This window comes from Tarenaya hassleriana, unplaced genomic scaffold (genome assembly GCF_000463585.1).
Source record: "Tarenaya hassleriana unplaced genomic scaffold, ASM46358v1 Cleome25, whole genome shotgun sequence".
NCBI lineage: Eukaryota > Viridiplantae > Streptophyta > Magnoliopsida > Brassicales > Cleomaceae > Tarenaya > Tarenaya hassleriana.
The window spans coordinates 1959680-1987578 of record NW_010965775.1 but is presented as its reverse complement, the minus strand read 5'-3'; the positions used below and the strand labels follow the sequence as shown (position 1 = coordinate 1987578).

At 37.8% G+C, this 27899-nt stretch overlaps 8 protein-coding genes across 9 annotated transcripts in view; 5 read left to right on the top strand and 3 right to left on the bottom strand.

Annotated features, from left to right (window-relative positions):
• Nucleotides 1-1176, top strand: part of LOC104816562 (L10-interacting MYB domain-containing protein-like) — a 2731-nt gene extending 1555 nt beyond the window's left edge. The window contains exons 4-5 of the mRNA XM_010545447.1: nucleotides 1-327; nucleotides 415-1176. The exon at nucleotides 1-327 is cut by the window's left edge and continues 18 nt beyond it. Coding sequence (XP_010543749.1) covers nucleotides 1-327; nucleotides 415-1011 — 924 coding nt within the window. The 3' untranslated portion in view covers nucleotides 1012-1176. The remainder of the gene's footprint in view (nucleotides 328-414) is intronic.
• Nucleotides 1177-1251: 75 nt separating this feature from the next.
• Nucleotides 1252-4057, top strand: LOC104816561 (laccase-22-like). Its single transcript, XM_010545446.1, has 6 exons — nucleotides 1252-1751; nucleotides 1828-1979; nucleotides 2074-2318; nucleotides 2411-2539; nucleotides 2620-3540; nucleotides 3652-4057. Exons 1-6 carry the CDS (start codon nucleotides 1662-1664, stop codon nucleotides 3780-3782), a joined length of 1668 nt encoding a protein of 555 aa, XP_010543748.1. The 5' UTR covers nucleotides 1252-1661; the 3' UTR covers nucleotides 3783-4057.
• A 955-nt stretch (nucleotides 4058-5012) lies between these two features.
• On the top strand, nucleotides 5013-6666 carry LOC104816560 (transcription factor DIVARICATA-like). The gene is made up of 2 exons (XM_010545445.1): nucleotides 5013-5913; nucleotides 6022-6666. Exons 1-2 carry the CDS (start codon nucleotides 5525-5527, stop codon nucleotides 6470-6472), a joined length of 840 nt encoding a protein of 279 aa, XP_010543747.1. The 5' UTR covers nucleotides 5013-5524; the 3' UTR covers nucleotides 6473-6666.
• Nucleotides 6667-11030: 4364 nt separating this feature from the next.
• On the bottom strand, nucleotides 11031-14036 carry LOC104816559 (26S proteasome non-ATPase regulatory subunit 7 homolog A-like). The gene is made up of 10 exons (XM_010545444.1): nucleotides 13738-14036; nucleotides 13033-13125; nucleotides 12869-12950; nucleotides 12549-12645; nucleotides 12323-12398; nucleotides 12129-12187; nucleotides 11871-11993; nucleotides 11658-11715; nucleotides 11489-11574; nucleotides 11031-11340 (listed from the first exon to the last, which is right to left on the bottom strand). Exons 1-10 carry the CDS (start codon nucleotides 13922-13924, stop codon nucleotides 11269-11271), a joined length of 933 nt encoding a protein of 310 aa, XP_010543746.1. The 5' UTR covers nucleotides 13925-14036; the 3' UTR covers nucleotides 11031-11268.
• A 512-nt stretch (nucleotides 14037-14548) lies between these two features.
• LOC104816558 (glucan endo-1,3-beta-glucosidase 9) lies at nucleotides 14549-16688 on the bottom strand. The gene is made up of 2 exons (XM_010545443.1): nucleotides 16265-16688; nucleotides 14549-15774 (listed from the first exon to the last, which is right to left on the bottom strand). Exons 1-2 carry the CDS (start codon nucleotides 16591-16593, stop codon nucleotides 14643-14645), a joined length of 1461 nt encoding a protein of 486 aa, XP_010543745.1. The 5' UTR covers nucleotides 16594-16688; the 3' UTR covers nucleotides 14549-14642.
• Nucleotides 16689-17618: 930 nt separating this feature from the next.
• On the bottom strand, nucleotides 17619-19918 carry LOC104816557 (probable aquaporin PIP1-4). Its single transcript, XM_010545442.2, has 4 exons — nucleotides 19561-19918; nucleotides 18788-19149; nucleotides 18075-18215; nucleotides 17619-17961 (listed from the first exon to the last, which is right to left on the bottom strand). Exons 1-4 carry the CDS (start codon nucleotides 19832-19834, stop codon nucleotides 17875-17877), a joined length of 864 nt encoding a protein of 287 aa, XP_010543744.1. The 5' UTR covers nucleotides 19835-19918; the 3' UTR covers nucleotides 17619-17874.
• Nucleotides 19919-22465: 2547 nt separating this feature from the next.
• LOC104816556 (syntaxin-31) lies at nucleotides 22466-25053 on the top strand. Of its 2 annotated transcripts, none has more exons than XM_010545440.2 (6): nucleotides 22466-22837; nucleotides 23385-23635; nucleotides 23729-23880; nucleotides 24176-24220; nucleotides 24447-24644; nucleotides 24732-25053. In XM_010545440.2, exons 1-6 carry the CDS (start codon nucleotides 22627-22629, stop codon nucleotides 24889-24891), a joined length of 1017 nt encoding a protein of 338 aa, XP_010543742.1. In that variant the 5' UTR covers nucleotides 22466-22626; the 3' UTR covers nucleotides 24892-25053. The 2 variants fall into 2 exon arrangements, with proteins under 2 accessions (XP_010543742.1, XP_010543743.1); XM_010545441.2 differs by having other exon boundaries at nucleotides 22467-22837; nucleotides 24179-24220.
• Nucleotides 25054-27575: 2522 nt separating this feature from the next.
• The window catches only part of LOC104816555 (anthranilate synthase alpha subunit 1, chloroplastic), a 3874-nt gene continuing 3550 nt past the window's right edge, over nucleotides 27576-27899 (top strand). The window contains exon 1 of the mRNA XM_010545439.2: nucleotides 27576-27882. Within this exon, the coding sequence (XP_010543741.1) occupies nucleotides 27687-27882 (196 nt within the window). The 5' untranslated portion in view covers nucleotides 27576-27686. The remainder of the gene's footprint in view (nucleotides 27883-27899) is intronic.

The window sequence follows — 27899 nt, the reverse complement described above, 5'->3', positions numbered from 1 at the left end:
AGAATGTCTAACTCACCAACCCCGCAAACGAAAGGGTATTGGTCTCCGTCCACGCATGAGTTGTTTCTCGATCTGTTGATGCAAGAGACTCTGAGAGGAAGTAGACCGGATTCACATTTTACCAAGGAGGGATGGAAGACGATTCTTGAGACTATCAATGAAAAGACGGGCTTAAGTTATACGAGAGCGCAGTTGAAAAACCACTGGGATTGCACAAGGAAATCGTGGAAAATCTGGTGTCAAGTCGTCGGTATAAGTAGTCTGAAATGGGATCCGGATACTCGTACATTTGGTGCAACAGACGAGGAGTGGCGAAGCTATTTACGGGTAATGCCAAATAACTTCATCAACTAATTTTCGGAATAGATCTTATTTCGCGAGTTTTGAAAGATTGGGTCTTTCTGGTTTTCTTAGATAAATCCAAGAGCATCACAATTCAGAAACAAGCAAATTCCTCATCCTGATAAGCTGGCAATCATCTTTCATGGAGTCATAGAACCTGGAGCTCCATATTCTCCGCCTCCTCAGCGCAAGAAACTCCGTTCTCGTTCTGAAACGCCGCATTTCCATGACCCGACTCCACTATCAGTCCTGCACATGAACGAAGCAGCCATAACCAGTCCAGATGGAGAAGACATTTCACCCACTATCCACCCGAGGTTAAATGGCGGTTTCTCAGAATCTCGGTTGCAAGAAGATGAGGCAGCTCCCATGGACAGGGAAGCCAACCAGCAGTTCGAGGTTGTCGAGTGCCGGAGCAATGTCACGGTGAACGAGAGCCCGATGGCTGTCCCTATCGTATCGGAAAAGCTTCAATACTCGATCGGGGAGTGCATTGAATGCCTTGATGCGATGGAAGAGGTGGAGCAAGGGAGTGATCTCTACTTGTTCGCGCTGGACATATTCCTCAAGAAAGAATACAGAGAGATCTTCCTGAATTTGAAGAAACCGGGTTTGAGAGTTGCTTGGTTGCAGAGACTTCTGTCCGGCGGTCCTTCTGTAAGTCTTTAGCCAAGAAAAATGCCCCCTTTCATACTTCGTTTCCATCGATAGATATGCCGAAATTGTTAACCGTTAACCGTGTGCCATTCCGGATTGAGAAAACATGATGTAAGAATCAAAGCCTGAAGTGCCAAGTTGCAGTAAATGCCGAGTCTTTTTGTTTCAGACCAAATATTTCAATCTCTCCGACATTTTGTAGCTTTGGATTATAACCGAAGCGAAGCTCTGGTTTCTGGAAGATTCCATCAAATGGGAGGTGAGATTTGATGAAAAGTTTGAAGATGTGCTGAAACTGAGGCTAATACAGACGACTGTGTTACTTCGCAGCACCTTCATGAAAGCTACGCTGCAACTTTTTTCCCGAGTTACTTGTTCTACAAGTAATCACTTTGAGCTCCATCTAGATGGGAACAGGAACAGGGCTTGTCCCATTCTCGCAAACGAGAAGTAAACTTCAGTCCGAGTTGAAAAAATGGCTGCAACAGTTTCAGCACCTTCTTTGTGTAGTTTTGAAGTAAAAAAAAAAGAAAGAAAAAAAAAAATGATGAAACCCAGAAGATTTTATAAGTCCACCTAACTTATTACAAGGACATTGCAGCATAAACTTCCATTTAAAGCTGTGTCATAGATTCGCCTGTCGGAACTCAGAGTTCAAGAAAATGGCTTCCTCTGTCCAGTTAACGCTTCTTCTCTTAGCTCTGGCTTTTCTGGTTCTGGCTGATGCGAAGATTCGCCGGTACAAGTTCGATGTGAGTCTTCCTTTTCCACTGTTAACAGTGTCTTGTCCTGACGGAAATGAATTTAAAAAAAAAAAACTGTGAGCAGGTGGTGATGAAGAACACAACTAAGCTCTGTTCAACGAAATCAATAGTCACCGTCAATGGGAAGTTCCCTGGACCGACTCTTTACGCGAGGGAAGACGACCAAGTCATCGTTAACCTCACGAACCATGTCAACTACAATGTTACCATACACTGGTCAGTATCCGAAATTTGGATGCCCGATGCAGATCGATGGCTATCCGAAATTCGGGTTCAGGGGCTTAGTCTTGTAATTCTCTTGGTCTTGCAGGCATGGTGTGAAGCAACTTAGGACAGGATGGTCAGATGGACCGGCCTATATAACTCAATGTCCGATCCAACCGGGAGGAACTTTTATTTACAACTTTACCCTCACGGGCCAACGAGGAACACTCCTCTGGCACGCCCACATCTCGTGGCTAAGGGCGACGGTTCACGGCGCCATCGTCATCTTGCCCAGACACCGAGTGGCTTACCCTTTTCCCCGGCCTCACAAGGAGAAAATCATCATTTTCGGTGAGCATATAAGCCGATCTGAGATCGGGTATCGGCCCTTATTAGATCGTAATTCGGATTCTCAGAACTGTTTCTTTGATGGATTGATGCAGGAGAATGGTGGAAATCAGACGTTGAGGCTGTGATTAATCAGTCCACATTCACCGGTTTACCTCCTAATGTCTCAGATGCTCACACCATTAATGGACAGTCCGGTCCTCTCTTGGGCTGTAACTCTCCCGGTAACGGATCTCTGTCTCTGATTCTTCATGTCGGATCTCATTCCACTGATGAAAATTTACGATCTTTTCGGTTATTTCAGGTTACACTTTGCATGTCGAGAGCGGGAAAACGTACATGTTACGGATCATCAATGCTGCACTGAATGACGAGCTCTTCTTCAAGATCGCCGGCCACACCTTAACTGTCATCGAAGTCGATGCTTCATACACGAAACCCTTTAGTGCAGACACGTTGTTTCTCGGTCCTGGCCAGACAACGAACGCTCTTCTTACCGCAGATCAGTCCTCAGGAAAGTACTTGATCACGATCTCTCCGTTCATGGACACGATTGTCACAGTGGATAACGTAACGGGGACAGCTTTCTTGCATTATAACGATACAACCTCGTCTCCTTCCCTCGTTTCAGACAAGATCCCTCCTGTAAATGCGACGAGCGTTGCTCTCGGCTTCTCAGACAATCTCAGAAGCCTAAACTCGAGAGATTACCCGGCGAATGTCCCGTTAAGAGTCGATCATTCGCTGTTTTTCACGATAGGTGTCGGTATAAACCCTTGCGAAACATGCATTAACAACACTAAGGCTGTCGGAGATATCAACAATGTCAGCTTTGTAATGCCGACCATTGGTATCCTTCAAGCTCATTACTACAACATAAGCGGCGTTTTCACCGACGATTTCCCGGGGAAACCCTTGATCCCGTTCAACTACACGGCTAATAATTCCACGGCGAATATGAGGACGATGAACGGAACGAAGGCATATAGGCTCGCGTATAACTCGACCGTACAGCTTGTCATACAAGGAACGAGCGTTATAGCACCCGAGAGCCATCCCACCCACCTCCACGGATTCAATTTTTTCGTGATCGGAAAAGGCGTTGGGAATTTCGACCCGTTGAATGATCCGAAGAAGTTTAACCTCGTCGATCCGGTCGAGAGGAACACCGTAAGCGTCCCTACTGCGGGATGGACTGCAATCCGGTTCAGAGCCGATAATCCTGGTGAGTTGATCTCGTACAATTCTATAATAGATTAAACACGATTTTATCCAAATCTTGAGCATTGATTGACGAATTCTATCGAAAATATAAACCGGGTTTGTGTCGAATCAGGGGTTTGGTTCTTCCATTGTCATCTGGAAGTGCACACATCGTGGGGATTAAAGATGGTGTTTCTTGTGGAAAACGGCAAAGGTCCGAATGAAACGCTTCTTCCTCCTCCAAGCGATCTCCCTAAGTGTTAAAAGAATTGATCTATCGAATAAATTCGGTTTTCGGTTTTCGGGAAAAAGTGTCTGAAACTGGAAAAAAAAAATCTTGTCTGAGATTCAATAAAGACGAAGAAGAGGAGGAAGGAGAAGAGGGTTGCTTGCGTTTGAAGTTAGGGCTTGAAAAGTGTTGTGCTTCATATCGTTCTTAATTTAAAATGTTTTATTGGTCCGACATGAGAAAGTAATGAATTTTTATGTGCTTTATTTTAATTCAAAATATTTATAAAAAAAAAAAATTTAGACGCGTCGCTCGTGTGAATGAGGAATTTTATGGCCAAATGATTGTTTCTTTTTTTTATAAAAAAAAAATCATATTGTCCATAAAAAAGAACGGTTCTCCTTATCTTTGTCATTAGCATTATTAAAGGTCACTAAGCATTTATTAAGGTGTGATTATCATTTATCATATCCAAACGTTCTATAAAATAGAATTATACACAACAAATGATACCTGGATAGATCATATATAAAATCCATTAACATATGATTATTCTTTTTCAATATTTTTAAAAAATGCAAAAAAAAACAATCTGAATAACACATAACGTATATTATGTTTTTTTAAAACATATTTCGAATTCCAGATTCCATGATTATAAATCATCATTTTTTTTGGGATTTGTATAAATATTTGTAACCAGGGATCTAATAAATCTCATGTACCGATTATTCCCTCGTATATTTATATATTAGAGTTTTGGGGAAATGGCGAGTCCCACTTGCTCGTATCGTCACTGCAGCCACAAAACTAGTTGGGTTCGAACCATGTGAATGAACCGACTGACGTGGAATTGTATAAAACAATCAATGTGAAATGATCTTATCTCTCATAGAACGTTTTACATTAAATATATATATATATATATATATATGTCATAGTTACATTAATAGATGTAGTAATATGGTTAAAAGAAATATTTATTTTTGCCCTAGTTTTTGTAATTTCTTTTTATTGTTAGCTTTTTAAAAAAAATTGGTAGTATTTATATCTTTGTTTATGTGACGATATTATCATCTCTATATTCGTAACCCGAAAAAGACGAAAATCAAATTGTCATTATTGTATTGTAACGTGTATTTTTATTTATTATGTAATAGTAATGGAACCTTTTTTTCGTAAAATTTGAACAAGTAGGCCGAGTGAGAGAGATCCTTCTCTCTCTCTCTCTCTCTCTCTCTCTCTCTCTCTCTCTCTCTCTCTCTCTCTCTCCCCTTTGTAAAGCAGAAATCTACAGAACAAACATCACTTTCACCACTATAAGACACATCACAACACACACCCATCTTCTTCCTTCTTCCTCAAGAACCCTCCTTTTTCTCCATCTCTCCCATCAATTTTCTCTCCTGGGTCTCCGATTTTCTCGCTCATTCTCTGGTTTTTCCTCCGATTCTCAGAGAAAATCCATCTGGGTTTCTCTTGTTTTCTCCTCAAACGCTTCGGATTTTGTTCTCCTTTTGCAGATTCTCAGGGATTCTTTTCAAAGCTGGGGTCTTTTTCGGATTCGTCGGTTTATGCCGATCGCATCAAAGCAAGCTTCTTGATTCCCTTAGTATACGATTCTTTGATTTCCCTTTCTCCTCAGATTCCTATATCATATCCTACAAAAAGCTTCAGTCTTTCTGGTTAACAAATCACCGCCCCACCTTCAGACCACCAGAGTATGACCCTTTTCGAGCTCTCTTCGTAGCGAAAACGTTTCTTGCGCCTTAAGCAAATGGAAACTCTCCACCCTCTATCTCACGTCTCCATGTCTGATCGGTTCGCGCACGAGATTATGAACAGGAGCGGTACGTGGACTAAAGAAGAGAACAAGAAATTCGAGAGAGCCCTCGCCATTTATGCGGAGGACACACCGGATCGATGGTTCAGAATCGCTGCTATGATTCCCGGGAAGACGGTTTCTGACGTGATGAAGCAATACAACAAGCTTGAAGAAGACGTGTTTGATATCGAGGCTGGAAGAGTACCGATTCCCGGTTACCCTCCATCCTCCTTCAGGTTCGATCACCGTGATTTCGACGCCAATAGAAAACGACCTATTGGAGGGAGAGGAACCGAACAGGAGCGGAAGAAAGGTGTCCCTTGGACAGAGGAAGAGCACAGGTAGTAATAATGGTTCTTGATTTGTACTCTGAAACATCGATCCTAGGTTTCTTGCCTTGGGACACAAGATATTGACGATGCTTTGTCTCTGATCGTTTCTCTTCTCAGGAGATTCCTTCTAGGGCTTCTGAAGTACGGGAAAGGCGACTGGAGAAACATATCGAGAAACTTCGTTGTGTCGAAGACGCCGACGCAAGTGGCAAGTCACGCTCAGAAATACTACCAGAGACAGCTCTCTGGTGCTAAAGATAAACGACGACCGAGCATCCACGACATCACGACCGTTAATCTTCTGAACGCCAACTCAAGAAACAATCAGAGCCGTCCATTGCCTGATCATCGGTGCGGTTTTCTTCCTCAAACCCATCAGAACGCAGAGGTTTTCAGAGACAATGAAGCTGAAAATGCGGCATTTCTCGAACAGAACCTCTCTTCAGGTCTGCTGTTTTCGCCGACTTCGTCTCCAGATGACGACGACGCAGCTTTCCTGAACGGAATCAAGTTCTTCGGACAAAACACCTACAGTCCCGGAGCTTACAGGAACTCACTGTTCTTGTGAGGAATTTTGAACTGAAATCATGCATCAGATGCCGAAACCCAGTTCGTGTTTTGTGTGTGTTTCAACTCCAAATTATTATAGAACAATAGTTTCTCTTCACATTCTTAGAAATTATTATGATGGGATCATTGTGTATATCTGTGTGTATGTTTTTTCACTGTGTATCAGATTTTACATAAATATATTTAAGAGTTTTTACATAATATATGCGTTTAGAGGGAGCTTTCCTTCGATAACAAGGTCGAGATAACTCCTGATCTCCCGAAGACGTGCATCCAACCCCTTCAAAGCAGTAAGTTTTGCGGTGACCTGATGATGTCGGACAAAACTCGTGCAATTTCAGTTTCCTCGAGCATGAAGCAAGGATGTACATTACCATTTCAGTAAAGCATTTAAGGTGTGGCACAAAATTGAAGCATCGAGAATCGTAGAAAAGATGAAAACCTCGGTTGCAAGGGTGCTGATAGTTGTGTCTTTTACATCCCTGAGCAAATGCTCAACACCTGTTCATATCCGAACCGTATAAACCAGGCAAATGGAAATGATATATATATATATATATATATATATATGGTTTGGACACATGTGGGTGGACACAATACGAACAGAGTGGCCAAGGCTGACCACTAACTCATAACAAAAACAGTATAATAGAAGCTGAGTCTGAATTCCACTTGTGACCAAAGAATCACATTCTTTTAATCTGTTTTACCAACCTATATATATATATATGCCCAATTTAGTAGTAAGTATTAAATTCATTAAATAATTTTTTAAAGTGTTTTTAAAGGTGTCATTATAGATATTGGTGGCAAATGTGGCATAGCATATAAGATAAAAATAGGACCCAATCTTTCTAGCAATCGTATAGGATTTGCACCGGTAACTTTTGGCTTGAGTTCTATTATTCTTGTTTATTTTTATTTAAAAAAATATATACATTTTTTAAATTTTTTGTTTAATTTGACTGAAAAAAAATATATCTGATTGATTTTTAGATATCGATTTCAATTTGAATATAATTTATGTATTGTTAGATTTAGTTTTAAATCAAGATGATGATGATGTGTGTCCATTATATATGATAATGTGTAGAAATATTTAAACTTCAATTATTTACTGATATTATCCGTTTGATTTTGTAGTCTAAACGCAGCCTTTTAAAAGATTTTATTTTTGTATAAAAAGAAATCAGGAGCGAATCTTTACGCGTTTGGAGCTTTTATTTTTGTTTTAATCAAAATAATAAGAGGATACTGCTTTTTTTGTGTGAAAAGAAAAAAAAAGAAAATATTCTTTTGTAATATTATTTATCTTTCCGACCAAATACAAAAGGCCTTTCGATTTTAATCAAAAACAGTAATAAGCTTTAAGTATATAGCCTCTGCAAGGGAATCAAGCCTTATTATTTTCATGCAATTATAAAACCTGAGATAATTGATTTTGTCAGTCGCTTATAGAATTTAATTCATTATTATTATTATTATTTATTTTGAAATTGATGGGAAGTTTGAATAAACCCATGAAAGGTCTTATAACCAATAGTTATGTGGTTCGTCGAGTAATCATTGCACGAACCTCCAAAATACAAGCTTCCAAGGACTTCAATGCAATGATTGATGATTGTTTTAGTTGGTAGACTGAAAATTTTGAAGTTTTAGGGGTGTTCCCAGTCTAGTGGTTAGTGACAACTCCCTTCTACCAAGAGATTGTGGGTTCGAAATCCAGATATAGAAATTTCCTTTGAGTCGGTCAGCTTTACGAGGCTGGTTTACCTACTCTACATAGTTTGCCGACTACTGCGCAGGACGATGAGTTTTCTCAGGTCCGCTATACTGTCCTAATGTTGTTCTCGTCCGGTCCATGGATTGAGAGGCGTTCGGTGTCCAGTGTCCGACTCGAAGGGTTGTAGGATAGAGGTTTAATTTCCATCGTAACAAAAAAAAAAATTGAGGTTTCCAATTAGATTAATTTTATATTTTATGATCAAATTTGGTGTTTGATTCAATTCAAATTCATTTTCCATTAAAAACGAGATCTGTTTTCTAATAAAATTATTTTCGTTATTTTTAAATTCAAATTTATTGTTTCTTTGGTGAATATTGTTGATGGTTAATGTTGGAATTAGGTAAAGATCACACAAAAAATTTACAAGCGTGTTTAGAATAAATAAGCGCCATTAATTAAATTTTCTTCAGACATTCAAATTTTCTAAATTTTATTGATTTTCAAATTCTATATAATTCTGCTAAATTTTGTGCACTTTTTAGAATTATGAAAAAAATACATCTTGAATAATTGAGAAAGAAGGCCTTCTTCTTTTTTGGTTTGCCTCAAGAAATTAACCACGATCTTGACGGACATATTTTCGAGAAATTAAAGATGAGATAATACTAAATTTAAGACAAAATAATCAGAATATTAAACAAATTTCTTAATTACTTTTATTATTATTATTATTTAATTTTTTTCCAATTTTGTCCCGTTTTGGTTTCTCGTCGGCTCGCGTGGGATCCATCTACAGCCTCGCCGCTGCTAATACATACCAATTTTGAAATGAAAGGCCTTAATGCGATGCTGACGTCATACTTGTGTTCATATTCTATTTACACCGTCAATGTATACATGTAGATATGTTCAACATGACCATTATAGGACTTTATCCACACGGATTTTTTTTTTATAAATAAAAAACCATACACAATTGAAAGAAAGAAATAAATGATTGCATATTCAAGATTTGTATATTTGGTTTCCACATAAAATTATTATGGGAGATGAGTGTACATAATTTGTGGGTATTCTTAATCCAAAGGAAAACTAGTGAATGCTTTAGATTTTAAAATAATTCTTGACATAATAATATTTTTAGACCATATATCTATACACGTATATAATTTTGCGTTGAATGATAGCCATATCAAAATTAAATTGAATTCATTAAAATTTAGACACGTTAAAAATCAAATATATAACCAAAGCAAATTCATAATTATAAAACCAAAACAAAAAAATAAAATAAAAAATATGTTAATAAGGCTAATTTCATGCAAGAGAGGGTGGATATGTTCGAGCAAATTTCTCTTTATAACAGGACAAATAACACGTTGTACACATCATTTTTGTCCGCTTGTCCCCCCAATATTATATATATATATATATAACACTAACGTAGGCGTACGTAAGCATGGCATCATTTGGAGCGATGAACAATTTAAAAATTACGCAAAACGCCAAGTTCGCAACCTAATCCTAATCATGAGCAAATTTATATAATCAGCTAATTTACGTAAAGGATAAAAACTCATGATATTTATATAATATAACTCAAATATTTTAATACGCAACGCACATATATATACATATAGAAAAATATGTTTATATATTATAGATTCATAAAGATGGTCGTAGAAAGGGGCCATATTGCGTAATAAAGCACGTTCTTGGTTCGTTTTCCCTTATCGTCAAACATTTTTTTTTTTTGGGGGGAGGCTTACGCCATTCGTTTACTTTATTTTCCTTCAAAAAATCTCCTTTTTATTTTATTTTATTTGAATTGTAATTCCTTTTTCAAAGGACGAAAGCTCAAGAAAAGAAAAGAAAAAAGATCAACATGACAATTATTTGCTCTTTTCTTACAAAAAAAAATATATGCTTTTCTTTTCTTGCTTGGATATATCATAAAACTTTTTCGGGGTGAATACGATTTGTTGGACCGTATTACGATGTACAAAAACAGTGACAGTACTTGTGATATAACACATAGAATTATAGTTTAATTAAACAATAATGCGTTTTCTATTCTTTATTACCAAAATTGTACATGTGATAGATGATGTATCAAATACCAATCCCTCATATATCACATTAACGAGAGATGAGGGAAACCATTTTACCATTTGGATTTTGGGAAAATACCCAAAAGAAATTTCCATTCAATTACGGTAGCTAGCTCCGATCTGTTTGAATCGAAGCCAAAAGCAAATAGCATTAACACTTTACCTCATTGAAGTGAAATCAACATTGGGGATGTTTAAAATTGAACTTGTAAGCAGGATTCCACTGTCTAAAAGTTTCAAATCTTTCGGGGTCAAACTCGAATAATTTTGAGTTGGGCATGGGTACCGAATCCCGTTGATCCGGGAGCGTCCGACCCACAGAAACCCGAGATAAGGTCGGGTTCGGTTTCCGTCCAGCGAGAACCCAACCCACGGCTAACCCGAGATAAGGGGATGGGGATACTCAGGACCAAACCGAGGGGGACGGGGAGGCATGACGACGAGTGCAACGGCAGCACTACACAAAGACGTGTATCGTCCTCGTTGCCAACCTCGTATACTTTTCTCGACCTTCTCGAATGAAAACCTCACACACTCACACCTCGTCCTTCTCCATTTCTTGTTATTCTCGGTGACGTGACCCGTCACAATCTCACCCCTCATCGACTGGATACCTCGGGTACCCATCAAAGCCAAATACCCGAAAAAATCTCGGGTACCTACCCGTGCCCATCCCTACCTGGGTTAACATACTAGAAGATCAAATGAGAGTCTTGAGATGGTAGGACGAAGCGCGCACAATTATAAAGAACAAAAGAGTAATGATCGTCTTTGAAGAGACAAGATGGCCAAAATGAACATAAAACCTATCCTGTCTAGTTTGCCCAACTCTTGTCTTTGTTGTTCTGAACAACACAACATGTCCGAGGGGGGGGACAGTGAGCAAGTCACAGGTAACCGGTAACCCGACATATCCCCCGATTAGAACACCCGAGTGCAAAAAAAAAAATACGATGTTTAGCTCCCGCTTGTTGCGGGTATGGCAACAGGCTTCGAGTCCTCGGCCTTTTCATGTTCCTTGTTCAGCAACTGAAATGTAACATTTTTAGGTAAGATACCCTTCAAACAGTCAGAGAAACTGGTGCCTATAGATTTGATATTTCGGTTTTAACCTTGTCCTGACTCCTGTGTCGTAATCGAAACAAACGAACACGAGAGAAACAGTCAATAATCTAACCTTGTTGCTGATCAAGTTGTGGAGAGCAATTACACTTCGGATGAGCGAAGAAAGGTAGATGACCAGCATCATATCATTCGTTTTCACTGCAAAATATTGAATATTAATAAAGAAAACCTGTCAAGAAAATATTTGCTTGGGAAAAAAATATATGAAGGCAGAAGCTTACCTGCAAAAGCCTTAACCAACTCGTTCACGTTGAGGTTGGGAAGCAAGTTGAATATGTCCTACAAAAGATATCAGAGGAATATAGCATAAGATGAAAATACACAACAGCAGCCAAAGAGAATAGCAAAGAACAAAATCCAAACCATAGTTTGTAGAACGAAATCGTTTAATGAAAAGATAATAAAGAACATCCACGAGTTATAAGAACTCAAACCTGGAGATGGTATAAAATCTCATGGTTTAGAGGGAGCTTTCCTTCGATAACAAGGTCGAGATAACTCCTGATCTCCCGAAGACGTGCATCCAACCCCTTCAAAGCAGTAAGTTTTGCGGTGACCTGATGATGTCGGACAAAACTCGTGCAATTTCAGTTTCCTCGAGCATGAAGCAAGGATGTACATTACCATTTCAGTAAAGCATTTAAGGTGTGGCACAAAATTGAAGCATCGAGAATCGTAGAAAAGATGAAAACCTCGGTTGCAAGGGTGCTGATAGTTGTGTCTTTTACATCCCTGAGCAAATGCTCAACACCTGTTCATATCCGAACCGTATAAACCAGGCAAATGGAAATGAGACGATGATGTTCCTCGGAAACAATTACAAACGAGACGGTTCCATCATTCATGCACCAGAACAAATCCAACCATAATAAGACTTGAGACATACCAATTTCCTCGACTTCGTGAGCAGCAATTTCAGTGGGGACGTGGATGAAGACTTTCTGGCTTTTCTGAGTAGCATTCTGTATATATTATATATGTGCACATAGCAGTATATATCAACCTCGTAGAGGATATGAATACAAACACCAACTAACATAAAGATGAAAAGATAAATAATGTCTGACACAACTGAACCGTTTGAGAGGGTTAGAAAGAGCTCTTATTGTTACCTCCTTCACCTCTTCAACTGCATAGTATGCTTTTGTGGGTATCCCAAGTTCTTTAGGTTGGACATCAATTATGACCAACACTGGGTTCGGAACATAGCTGCAGCACCATATATAAGAGCTTAAACAAGAATTCGAACACAAAGCTACAGGGCCAAATGAAAAAGGCACGAGAGAGAGAGAAAGAAAGACCGCCTCTGCCAATAAAATAGTATGATATTAACTTAAACAGACCCTAACACCATCAACAGTACTATCAATTATGACCAGACTGACTCATGATTCAGGGCATTGAAATAATGCCGGTAGATAGGGTGTCTTACTTGTTAAACAATGCATGCACATCCAAATCATTCTCCCGAAGTTTAGGACCTGTGCTGTACCAACCCACAACATGCTCCTTCGCTGGAAGCAAAGATTTAGTTTGTTAAAACGAGATTCTATGCCTAGCAAAAGTAATCTAGTTAGCAATTTTACGAAGCAATACCATTGATTCTCTTGAACATATGGAACATCGACTCATGGTAGTTGTGATCAAGGAACCAAATGCTTGGGTCTTTGTCATCTTCCTCAAAGGGCACTGCAAATCAAACAAGCCATGTGTAAGCAACTGTTTCCTCGAAAAATGTCCAGAGCAATGAACACCCGTGAGCTAAAATGAACCCTAAAATCGACAAAGAGATTATCTTTTACTTTAGTTTGACTGAAACCTGAAAACCCTAAACGGGAAGTGAACCGAAAATCAAACTCCAAGCAGACAATTCAGCAACCACAACCCTAAACTGCTGCCAATTACTAAACTCACCATGAAGACCAAAAAGAATAAACCCACGAAACGCACAGAAACGAAGGAAATGTCAGACAAAAAGTACCCAAAAAGTACCTAAAATCGACAAAGAGATTATCTTTTACTTTAATTTGACTGAATCCTGAAAACCCTAAACGGGAAGTGAACCGAAAATCAAACTCCAAGCAGACAATTCAGTAACCACAACCCTAAATTGCTGCCAATTACTAGACCTATAAGAATGAACCCACGAAACGCACAGAAACGGAGGAAATGTCAGACAAAAAGTACCCAAAAAACCGATTTCCACGGCAACAAAACGCGAACAGATTCGGAGAGATCTGACATAAGATGAGGCGACGAGATCGAAGTACACGACAGGGGAAAAGGAGAATTAGGGCACACCTGCGTAGCTGTTGGTGACGTCAACGGTGCCGCGGTGGCTGGTCCCGAGCAAGACGCCGACGACGCGCTTGCGCGTGTCTTTGGCGACGCGGTTGTAGTGGTCGACGATGCTGAGCAATACGAGTGGGTGAACAATCACCTTCTCGATCGTCCTCGCCGATATCTGCTGCGTCTTTATCACATCCATCGCCGGAAAACCAGATTCCACGACGCGACTCGATCTTGGCCGGAGAGAATCGAATCAACTTGAACTCGCGAGTTTGCTTCGTCTCCAGGAAAAGCCCTTCAAAAATATTTCTTCTTTTGCTTTTCTATTTAATTTTCAGCAGTTGTCATTTCATTCAGATTTTTTTGGGCTCTCGAGGAAACTATTATGGGCCGTATATATTTACAATGGGCCTTTCAAAATGATGAGCCCAACTATATGACCCTTTGAGACTTTTTTCCACTAATTTTTAATTCGATTACAGAAAATAATAGACTGCATTTAAAAAAAATATATATATATATATATATATATATAATTAACTAACTTTCCTATGGCAAGTGACAAAAAACAAATATGAAGCAAATTTCAAAATCTAAACTGATTATGTGTTTAACAAACTAGGGTGTTCATTTATTTTGTTATTTAAAATCGAATCAATCTTAATAATACCAAATTAAATTTAATATAAAAACAAATATTGATTTTTAAAAACTTAAGAATTTTTCTCAATGAAATTTGAATCTAACAAAAAAAACCCAATAAGTACAGATTTTTTAAAATCGAAAAAAATTTAAAATCAATAATAATCTATCCAAACCCGAATCGAAAACCAAAATGCCAAAATCCATTAGCAACATTGCATATGTTTTGCAATGATAATATTATGGTTAGGTTAGGTAATATTAAAATGATAATATCAGAGCCAAAACAGAAACAAGTTCCCGTGCAACACGAACACAAACAACACGAGGGGACCCGACACCAAGTCCTGTAGGAGAACAATCGGAGAAGATGAACCAGAAGTGTCGAGTTGAATCGAGAACCTGCAACTATCCGAAGACGGATCGACGGTCGTGATCAGACCGAGCCCCCCAAAGTCGCAGCTCTCTGCCCTGTGATCGGTCTGCTGATACAAACTGTTGAACGCGTACGACACATTCCCTGGCCACGCCATGTCTGAGCACGACCCACCTGGCAGTATCGCCGTACAGTCTGCCATTGAACATGCCTCCATGGCTCGGGCCGAGGCATTGGACAGGTCTCTGTTGTTGTTGGCTACGCACCATTTCGGAGGAAGGTACTGCACGTTCTTCGCGTTCACGAGATTCCTCTTCGAGTTCGGGACGAAGCTGAGGTCACTGTACTTGGCTTGCCCGTCGAATGTGAACACTCCCCAGTTCCTCTCGAAGTTTCCGGAAGCCAAACTTCTTTGATCTTCGTCCAAGAGGCTGAAAACGTAGGTTTCGAGAGGAGGGTTATGTGGGCGGAGAGGAGAGCCCAAGTTTTTCTTCAGGTGACCCATCAGACCCTTCATGAAGGTCTCGGCTATCGATGATGTGGCATTGGCCGCTCCGTCTGTTGGCCAACCGATCTTTGACACGACGATATCTGTGTCCAGGAACCCGAGCTTGGCTAATGCCGAGACCAGAGTGTCGTAGCTCAGTTCAAAGCTGTTTCTGTAAACTCTGTGGCCGTCTTTATGGGGTTGTGCTGTTTCTTTGAAGAGGCTAAACTCGAGAGAGACGTTCTTGTTTTTGTGGAAAGTTAGGAAAGGAGAGATGGTCGCGAAGAATGGGGAATGATGCTTCGAGAGAAAGGAGAGGAGCTCGATCATCGTCTTGTTGAGCTCGTTCCTGAAGAGCCCGTCAGATGGCCGGCCAGATCCCGAGACGAAGGCGTCGAAACTACAAGGTACAACGACCTTCACTTCGCCGGCTAAGCTCGCCTTAGCGAGAGCGCTTTGGATGTTCATGGCCGCTCCAATGACAAAGGGCGTAAACTGATCGCCATAGCTTTGGAGAAATGGCTCGTCCCCTACCGCAATGTACCTGCAGATAATCCGAGCGACAGAAACCTTCAAAATACATGAATTTTGAGTCATACTGACAGAAATAGATCAAAGTAAGGAGCTGTAAATTTTACAAATCAGCTTCAAAACAAAAATCTACTGAGAATGTACTGATGATGAAACAAATTTGCGCGAGTGTTTCCCGCTATGGGTGCATATGTTCTGATGAAACCAAGCAACAGAGAGATTAGCAAACATGGAAGTTAGGGATTGCCCTCAATTTGAGGGAGAAAAGCCAATGAACTTTCAAGATACGCCCAAAGAAAAATTGGAAAAATGGGGCGACGTTGACAGGAACCCAGAAACCACGAAGCATTTTCCTGGGGAACAAACAGCTTACGAACACAAAATTGGAAGGAAAAAATGGAAACTTTCAGTTCCAGAACAAGAACCCAAATTCGAATTTCGTAGAAACCAGAACCCAGAACTTAGTCTAATTACAAGAAAAGTGGAAGAAACGAAGAACGCACTCGATTCGAACTTTGTCGAAGTAGCGAGTGACATTGTCATGAACCCAGCTCTCGGCGAGCTTCCTCGAGGCGTTCAAGCTCTTGAGCATGGAGTTAGGGATTCCGACAGCTACACCGATGTTGGACCCAGAAAGAGCTCGGAGAACGTCTGGGTCTGCATCGGAGAGCTTCACTTTGGAAATGCCGTTGGATTTCAGGAGCTCCACGACCTTCGGCGGCGGAAGAGGGTGCGACGCCGCCGTGCCCCAGTTCACGCCTACGGCTCCGGCCACCGTAAACTCCATCGTAACGGCGAGGAAGATGAGAAATAGCTGAAATCTCACATCCATCACCGGGAAATTCAAACTACCCGGCACGATTGCATAGAACCCCCGAGCTCGTCGCCTTCTCCCTCCTCCAGGAAAAAGCCCTGCAAAAATCTCGTTATTTCTCTTTTATTTTTTTTATTTCTTTTGAAAAAATGAATATATTTGCGACTTCAAACAGAATTATAATGGGCCTTTAGCAATTGGGCCTAATTGGGCTTTTGTAAATGTCCAATATCAAGAGGCCTATTTTCTATATCATCCCCACAAAGAGATCGGCGAAAACGTCGTCGTGTTGGTTTCTTGTAAAAGATGACATTTATACGGATCAAGAATAGCCCAGATGTCCAAACCGATTACTATATTATTAATATATAGTTTATTTCATTTTCAGCTACAGTTTGGTGACATGCATGTTTTTACATAAACTATGGCCATCCCAATATAAAAGCATATCCTCACAGTATATTCCATCTCATCATCATGTTCATCCAACTTCTTCTACCTTTTTTTAATTTATTTATTATCAACTTATAATATATATATATATATATATAAGACGAAAAAGATAAACCTTTGACTTGTGCCAATCACCAAATGAAATATTATTCGGAAAAAATAACAATGAACCAATCTTTTTTTTTTTTTATAAGCGGGTATCCAAATACTAAACTCCAAACTAATCTTAGGAACGGGAAACAATAACTCTCCGTATTTGAGGTTCGAATTCGAAGTGGAATAAACTATTTACGTTTTATTTCACCGGTTGAACTACTTAAACAATGAATCAATCTTGATATATAATCCACACAAGGCAATCCAAATTTGGAGTGCCATTGGCATTGGCCCACTAAGATATATATATATATAATGTGTATAGTATACAATATACATATATATATATATGACCTATTAGTTGGTAGTTCAGTGACGGAGAGATAGATAAAATGATTTCGAGATTTTGGATTCGATTCGCAATTAATTGTGTGATTAAAGACTGATTCCAAGAGTTTAAACATTGGGATTATAATATATATATACACACACGATGGAGTAGTAGTTAGTGATAATAAAAATGTACACATTTAATGCAGAAGGATACAACAACAAAACACCACCAACCAGCTCACAAGAAAATTCAAAGAGACAAAAACAAGGTAAAAAATTACAACGAAAACGGGCCATGCACATCGATTTTTTCGTTGTTATTTTTTCCAAATAAAAAGAGATATTATTTCACCATAAAACCATTAATGATAATAAGATTTTTTTTCAAAATATTTATACAAAGGAGTGATGATTAATTCATTTGAAGGGGATGGCCCGGATCACAACTTGGTGGTACAACGCCGCCAGCGCCGCTCCGATGAACGGCCCCACCCAGAAAATCCACTGTTCCAATTTTGTTTTCCCCACAATTAATTAGTTAAATAAAGATATTCTATAAAAACAATGAAAGTTTTTATAAAAAAAAAATTATAAATAGAGATGATTAAGAGGCTTACGTGGTCATCCCATGCATGGTCCTTGTTGTAGACGATCGCGGCTCCGAGACTCCTAGCCGGGTTGATGCCGGTTCCGGTGATCGGAATCGTCGCCAAGTGCACCAGGAACACCGCGAACCCGATCGGCAGTGGCGCCAAAATCTGCCATTACGACCAATACAAAATCTCTTTTAGCATCGTAACACAGACCAAACTTGACATGTGTGTGTTATACATGCGATGTGGTATGTCCGGTAATAGTGGTAAAATCGCCATTTTTCATGGCTATTTCGGTTTGGTCATGCAAAATTGTATGGGTTCGAATTGAATTTGATATAAAACCTGAAATATTTTTTATAATGTTTATTAAACCTGAAAAATCGAAAATCCGATCATAATATAAACATGACCGAATTAAATATTTTTTTAAACTAATTTTTTATTAATAAAAAAATAAATCCCAACAAATCCGAAATGAAAAATCACGTATATTTTTTTATCAAAACTGAAAAAAATGTAAACATAATATAAAACTAATCGAAAACAAAATTAATTTTTGGGAAATAAGTATAATTATCAATAAAAACGAAATTCAATATAAAAACAAAACAGATATATATATATATTTTTTTTAACCGAACAAAACTTCAACCAAAACTCTAAATATCCATCTCTATACTAACCACTAAATCTGAAAACATCATTATAAATTATATTAAGAACAATTAAATTACCGGAACATGAGAATCTCTGGCGCTACGCTTGGCGTCAGTAGCGGAGAAGACGGTGTAGACGAGGACAAAGGTACCGATGATCTCGGCGCCGAGGCCGTCGCCCTTGGTGTAGCCATGGTTCACGACGTTGGCTCCGCCGCCGAGGCTTTGGAAGTTGGATTTGCCCTGAAAGCCCTTCACGACGCCAGCCCCGCAGATGGCTCCAAGGCACTGCATGACCATGTAGAACACCGCCCTCGTCAGCGACAGCTTCCGAGCCAGGAACAGTCCCAGCGTCACTGCCGGGTTTATATGCCCGCCCGATATCCCCGCCGTGCAGTACACCAGAGCGAATATCATTCCTCCGAACGCCCATGCGATTCCTTTTATGTTGAAATATTTGTCAATAAGATGTCATCATAAGTTACCATTAATTACGAAGAACCCACATATAGAATAAATATATATATATATATATGTGTATGTGTGTGTGTATTGGATTCCGCCCGTGGCACACAAATGTTATCATGTGTTATTAAAATGATCATAATTTTTTTAAATTTCTATATTACCAAAAATTACAGAGAATTTACATAATACTAGAGTTACTATACAGATATATATACGTATGCCGACTGCGGCATGCATAGCGTATAATGTCATCATACGCTATTAAAATGATCATAATATAAAATCTCTAACTTACATACAAAACCCACAAATTATATAACACTAAATTAACTTTCGGTAAATACAATATAAGTATATATATATATATATGTGTGTGTGTGTACCTTGGATGCCGACGGTGGCACACATGGAGTCACCGCGCTTAACGCCCATAACGGTGAGGATGGAGATGTAGAGGAAGAGGAAAGTGGCGATAAATTCGGCTATGCCGGCTCGGTAGAATGACCACGACGTCAGCTCTCCCGCCTCGAAGAGTGGCGCCGGCGGCGGCTCCTTGTAGTCCTTGCCCTCGTCCTGGCTCTGAGCCGCCGTCCCGATTGGTTGCCTCTCCGGGAACTTGTTGGCTCCGACCCTCACGTCCTCTTCTTTGCCCTCCATGTCGTTGCTGCTCTGTGTTTTTCCGGTGGTCGGAAGATGGGATCTTGGCCGTTGGTTTTTGTGTGTGTGTTTGGATCGGACGGTGGTGGTTTTGTGGGGTTATATAGAGGGAGAGATTTTGGTGCGAGGGGATAGAGGATGAGAGATGGTGGGACCCTTTTGCTTAATTGTAATTAAGATTAGTTTAATTTGTAATTATTGTTAAGTGAGCTATCAGTCGTTTTCTTTTTCAGCGCCCTTTTGTTTATAATACATTATTTTATGCAATAATTTTGTTTGGGAAAGTTTTTTTTTTCATTTAAAAAACTTTATCATCTAATTTCAACAACAAAAAAAAGAAAATAGTTAATTCACTTCTCTTTCGTTGACGATCATAAAATAAATTTAAAAAAAAAAACAAGTTAACCCTCAAGTAAGTCCCTAAATTTTTTATTTTTGGTTTAGTCATATATAAAATAAATGAATACATACATGATACATCTGTAGTCCAGAATTGTGTTATTATGGATTTGCACCATAATTTAGATATCATCTACATGGTGCGAGTTCATAAAATGGACTATGGGTAGACAATTTCAATCGTATATGAATTTGATATTATTAATGATACGAACACAATATATAACAGTTCTTCCAGTGACAAATATATACACAAAATATTGATTACAAAATTCAAGGCTGATGTTTGCTAGTAACCACCCGCCACCGTCCATTATATAATATAACCAAGACATTAGTGTATAATTTAATCAAGATTCAGAAAATACTTTCCACTTGGAAAATCGCATATAAAACGAAATAGAATATTACAAGAAAATCGACACATAGATGGACTTGAAACGTAATGAACTTTATAAGATTAAACTCGTAATTCTGTATGTATTTTCAACGTTTGTTAGTAAACTTTACAGGTAAAGTTGTGAATTAAGTTAATATAAAAGTGATTAATCATGTAATGACAGCTTAACATATGGTTATAATTAGCGAGACCGGCATGCATGGATAACATATATACCGATTCCTGTATAATATATGGTTTTAGGTTTCATCATGATGATGTAATGTGACCTGGCGCGTATAAACTTTAGGATAAAGTAGCATGTCGATATCCAATATAGATAATGTTGAAAATACTACATTATGCATCATGTAATGAAGGTAATACAATATATAATATTAGAAATAATTAATCATAACGAAGTGGACCGAACACAAAACTAAATTGAGTAGTTTTTTTTTTACCATCATCTAATGCGATAGTTTGCTTATTTAGGGTTTATAGTTTGAATGGTAGGTAAATTGTATATGGTTCGAATATAACAGTTACAAAAGAATCATCTTGAAATATTTTAGTTTTTGGTTATATTCCATTTTACACACCTTGAAATTTAATTTCCATTTTTCTTATAAAAAATTATATCAATTCGATTTCTACCCATTTTCCAGTTTGTATTTTATTAAAAAAAGTATTTATTTAAAAAATTTGTTTTGTTCGTTTTTTCTAATCTTATACCCAAACTTGATTAATTTAGTTATAATAAAATCACATTAAATCAGTTTTAAAAATAAAATTCGGTTAAAATAGGATTATATGACCATACGTGTTATTCAATTCATTTCACTAGTACATATTTGAAAATTGAACCCAAATACCTAATCTAACTTTGTAAAAATAAAATAAAAGTTGGGATTCGCAAACACCGCATTAAACTTTATTTTTTATGAATAGTGGTAATAATTTTAATTCAAATAGCCTCCTCCGAAAAGCTAATTTTACATTAGTGATGGAACATGATACAGTATTAACTCCATATTATGAAATATTTTGTTATTTGTTTACTCGTATTATATTTCACGTAATAATAAAAATATATACATCAGGAAATGAAAATACGACAACGCAGGAAATCCCACCTAAGACATAATTACGTTTAGACATAATTAAAACGTATTAAAAAGCGTGGTTTGTGAAAGAGATAATCATTCACATCTGATGATTAAAGGTTAGTTAATTAAATAGAAATTACTTAAACTTTGCCTAATAATACTGAGTTGTCTTTGTCGTTGGAGTTTGGACCGACTTGCCCCTCTCTCTCCTAATATTACGACTTAGTTTATTAACTGCATTATCATCTCTGAAACTTTAATGGTCTGCTCTTGTTACGTATACATACACACGCACATATATGTATCTATGTATATACTACACACATATATATGTATTTCCCAATAGATATTATATTCTTTTGAATAGAGTTGGACGTATGAAAATTCGATTTTGGGTTTGGTTTATTAGGTTTTAATTTTCATTATTTGGTTTAGAAAAAAAAATCTGAACATAACATTTTTATTAAAAAAATGGATCCCGATTTTTAGTTTAGAGTCTTCTTGCTCCATCGATGAACGGATCCCGATTTTTTTAGTAGATGATCCGACGGTCAGCGTCTTCTTGCTCCATTAGATGATCTAACGGTTATAAAGCGTTGTAAGGATGATGGGCTTTTCACAAAATGAGGCCCAAGTTTAGTATTCATATTCTCGGCCCATTCTAATGAATGAATTCTAAACGTCGTGCACTTGGACCACCGAATCAACAAAACGGCACGCGGTTCGGTGGCTGGCTAAACAGCAAGATGTCCCGCTGCGAAACATAAAGGCGACACGCAGTTCTCTGTCGTCCTCCTCCCTCCTGTTTTGGTCCCTTGTAGTTTCGCATGATGGATCTCCCCATTCCTTCTGGAACGGTTTGCTACTGAATAAGCTCGTCCGGCTGATCGAATCCTGGCCGTCCGATGGCGTCGACGTGCAGAGATCGTACGGCGGAGTTCCGGTCGCTGTCGCAGACGTTGAAGAAGATCGGAGCGGTCTCGACCGCTCATCAAACTGAACATGATCCTGCATCCTCCAAACATGGCTCTTCAAGATCCGAATTCAACCGGAAAGCTTCTCGGATCGGGTTAGGTATCCACGAAACGTCTCAGAAGATCGCCAGGCTCGCCAAATGTACGATTCAGATCTTTCTCGCTGTTGTTTTTCGTCTCTGTTTTTTTTTCTTAATTAGCTTTGATCTCGTTTGGGTTGTTTGGTTGCTGAGAAAACGAGAGAAATTTAGGGAATTCGGAAGGGTTGGTGGAATTCAGCTCAGGGTTTTGAATGTCTAAACGAGATTGTCCATTTGTTGTTAGATAAGACACGGATTTGGCAGCTTGCTTGTGGAAAGTAGTAACAAATACATTTCGATGATGGAATTTTATGCAATCATGTGATTTTGAAAAGGATGAATGATAATGTATCTGTCATTCAATAGACTTATGGGTTCTTGCTTGATTTGAGATAGTTCAGCTTGCGGACATGGTTCTTAGAACATGGAAAATTCCAAGTGTCATGCTCTGGAACTCTTTTGCTTCAAGCATCTGTCTATTATGAGGACAAGGAAAAAAACCATGCTACTGATGATGATCCTTGAAATTTTTGTAGATGTAGTGATTGTAATTCGGATGGTGTTTTTTTACTGGGTATATGTTTATCTGCAAATATGTTGAATTTGCAGTGGCAAAGCAATCGTCAATGTTCAATGACCGGACTGTGGAAATACAGGAGTTGACTGCGTTGATAAGGAACGATATCACGGGACTGAATATGGGGCTGTCTGATCTGCAAACCCTTCAAAACATGGAGATCGCTGATGGGAACTATTCAGAGGACAGGGCTGGCCATTCCACAGCTGTTTGTGATGACTTGAAAACCAGACTCATGGGTGCTACTAAGCAGCTTCAAGATGTATTGACTACGAGATCTGAGGTCGGTTCTGTTAATTTCCAACTTATTATCTATTCAGTCCTTTACTCCAAAGGTAGACACTTTCTTATTAAAAAAATGCCTGTGGCCATGCAGAACATCAAAGCTCATGAAAGTCGGAAACAAATATTTTCTACGAAAAATGCATCGAGAGATAGTACTCCTCCTCAGCATAATGTAAAAACTTTGACCGAGCCTCCTCCTTGGTCAAGCCCATCAAATCCATCCAACGACTTTCAACCATCGATGTGAGTTTTGTTTTCGAAGTTTAGCCAATATGCCATTTGGGGATCTTGCCCGCCCTTACTACTTAAAGTACACGTTATTATAATTTGGCGAAAACAATATTGGACATGTCATCTTCATGGTAATCTTTGAACTCTACATCCTCCGCCATTCAGGTGTCTCTGTCTTAGGTTGATCAAGAGAACATTGCATTTGACAGATCATATGTACCAGCTTGAAATTATAAACGAGTAATCTGTTCTAAAAATAATTACTTCAGTGAAGGAAATCTGAATAGGTTTCTCTTCCGTATGCTAGCAGATCACCGCCAAACAATGGAGCAGCTCCTATCAACCATCTGAGGTAAGCCTTGTTCTTAGAGCTAACAAATCAACTCTTGGTACTTACCCTTTTCCATTTAGTACAATTTTCTCGTTTTCTTTCATGATCATTCATCTCTAAAATGAAGTTGCGCACTTGAAAGTTGAAGCCTTTACGCTTGCTGTTTCGATTTACCTTAATATGCTGTCTGTCCTTGCAATGTTTGGCTCGTTTATGCTAATGGTATCTCATGCCATGCCCTAAACAGACGAAGACCCGTCATAGACAATGCTTCTTCCAACCAAATGGAGATGTCCATGTTACAGCAGACAGTCCCGAGGCAGGAGAGCTATGCCCAAAGCCGAGCCACCGCACTTCACAGCGTAGAATCCACCATAACTGAGCTGAGTGGTATCTTCACCCATCTGGCCACCATGGTCACACAACAGGGAGAACTAGCTATCAGGTTCTAATGCTCTCTCCTCCCACCACCCTCTTAATTATACATTTAAGTTCGTTTCGAGAATCTTAAGTATCAATTTGCCTGAGACAGAATCGATGACAATATGGACGAGTCGTTAGCTAACGTGGACGGAGCTCATAGCTCTCTTCTGAGGCACCTTAACCGGATTTCTTCGAACCGGTGGCTCATGATCAAGATATTTGCTGTTGTGATCTTGTTCCTTGTTGTTTTCATCTTCTTGGTGGCATGACATGAGATCAGACACAAAGTATAGCTTTGAGGCCCTCTTTGCTCTGGCATGGTGGTGGAATGCAATGTATTATAGATTGATATAGTTAGAACTATATTCTATAATAATTCAATTGAGACCTTTTTTGGTACACGAATATTCAATATTATTTTTTTAAATCCAGTGTAATTATACGAATTTGTTATCTATTCCCAAATTATCATACGAATTTTACAAAGATTCCTAAAACCACACATCATTTGATGACGTTTTTTTAATATAAACGTAGTAGTTTTTTTTACAAGTTTTTGTAAGATTACGTGTATTTTTTTTAAATAAAAAACATTCTTATAAAATTCATGGATTTGACTAGGAGTTGATAAAATTTTGTGTATTTTTATCATAATTTTAAAATTCGTGAATTACTTGGGAGTTAAATAACATTTTTTTTCTCCCAATTTTGCACCATCTCTTATTTATAAAATTAGTTTATCTAAAGAACCATAGACTATAGAGAACACGCGTGATGTTTTGCTTAGTATAAGTGATGTGTTCCATTATTACAAATGGGACCAAATTCCTTAAATAAATTGGTATAGCATCTTTGTATATGAGGGACATGAGAAAATTATTACGATGGATTTCATTGTTACGTCATTTTAGAAATTAGCAAAATATCAATATCGCGACATATGCATAATTTTAGAAATTAAATTAAATAGAAGGAATTGCAATTTATTATCAAACATGTCCATCAATGTCTTCCTCTATCGATTGTATACGTAACATAGGTTTTGGGTTCGGAGCCTCCAAATTGGCGGCTAAAAGAATGGACATTGGGGATATACGTCATGTCTCTGTTCTATTATTTTCATATCCATTTATTTAAATTCAATTAGAATTTTGTTTTAAAAATTGTTTTGATTATTTTTTTATTAATTCATTTTTAAAATATATTCAATTGATTTGTGGTCCGAAATATCCGCTGAACAAATCTTCTAGAATGGCAGCTCAAATAAATAAATAAAAAGTGTGCATTTTCTTTATTTTTATGCATCTTTTTTATTTTATAACTCGGTAACAAAATATTAAAAACCGACCATAAATACAACGTTACAGATTAGGAATCAACTGTTAATCCCCTTAAATATCCTTTATATTAAGTGCATGATTGATAACAATGAGAACATATATTATTTCCATGATAAATAATAACCTAATTTAGAAAAAAACTATTTTTACTATTTTTTTTTGTCAAAGGTTGGTATTTCATTAACTTTCAAAACTGTACATGTAGATTTATCCGCTATTTCATTAACTATTTTTACTATTTGTATTTATTCATACCTTTTTATAAGTTAATATTTATTTTGATAAATAAATTAAATATGCAAGCACGAAAAATAAAAAGCGATTATGTTCAAGAATGCAAACGAGGTTGACGGATTTCGAATAGATGGAATTAGGCAAATTAAAGGTTATGATTTGACAAATATTTAGCTTCTAATAATCTGGTTTATGTTTCATAAATTATCGGACTTTTTATGTTTCGTTTAATTGGATAAATAACCACAAACATAATGACAGTCTATTAAGGAAATCAAGAAATTGAAATTTCTAAAACGTAAACTCTAATTTAGTCCACCGTAAAACACAATTTTACTTGCCAAATCTCAAGAAAAATCCATAAATATAAAAATATAAAAATAAAATATATAAAAACTCTTAAATAATATATCATTTTTCTATATAAACACATCAACTATTTTTTCTGGTTACATGATGACGATGATAATAATAACTGTATCTAATTTTCAACAATTTTTTTTCAAAATATAAATATTTGAAACTATTATCTGTAATCCTATCATACAAATTTAAAAATATTAATCTATCGTTTTTATTGTGAAGTGTTGATAAACCGCATGTTTTTCATGCGTGGCTTTGTTTGGTATCACCTTCCAAGCATGTTGGCTCCAAGTATTCATAGTTGACAATTCTTTATTTCAATTTTTATATTATTTACAACCTTTGATAATGGGTTTAAGGTACATAAACATGTTTAATTATTATTAAATCATTACTTTATTTGCTTATTTTGATTAAGTTTTACTTGCCAACATCTAGTTCATCTTGAATTGTTTTATATAACAATTTATGAAATATGTTTTCTATCTATTTAAATAAATATTTTCATTTAATTTTAACTCGAAAAATTTATATAATCAAGGTGGTAAGAAAACCTCAATAATAAAAAAAAGTTATAGATCCCCTACTACCACAACCATTCATTTCGTAGTTCTAACTTCTAATGAACATTTAAGCTGTGAAATTAAGCCTAATTTTTTTTTATTATACACCCAATTGATTCCTAAAATTCGAATAATTTGGTATCCATTAGACACGTATCACAATTGAAGAAAGCAATCTATATAATTTATATAAATGTCCATAAATATAAGCTGCATATACTCTAATTAAAAAGTGATTTTTTAAGAAAGAATTGAAAAAAAAAAACTGGGGTTAAAATGGGCCTTATTTTTTACCAAAAAAATTCACGTTTAAATGCTTTTCCAATTGTTGTAGCGGCGATGCATGCACGAGACTCGGAGATTTGAAAATCTAATCTAAAATATAAAAACAGGTGGAGGGTATAATCGTAAAATCATATTTGTCACGTGTTTATAAATATGTCGGGGCGTGTATTATCCTTCACCCGAATTAGAGTATTCAGCCGTCGCTAAATCCCTTCCGATCATCGCTTATCAATCTCGGAAGCTAAATCTCCCGTGCTGAATCTCCTGCCTCCGCCGACAATGTCCGCGACGATTTCCTCCATGAATGCCGCGGCGGCTATGCAATCCCTGAGCTTTTCTCGGCGGCTCGCCCCGTCTTCTCGCCGGATCTCCTCGCCGCCGGTGACCGTCTCCGGAGTCTCTGGCAGAATCTCCGGCAAAGTCCCTTCATTTCGCTCGATCAAATGCGTTACTGTCTCGTCAGAGGCTTCGATAGGTGAAGTAACGCTCTTC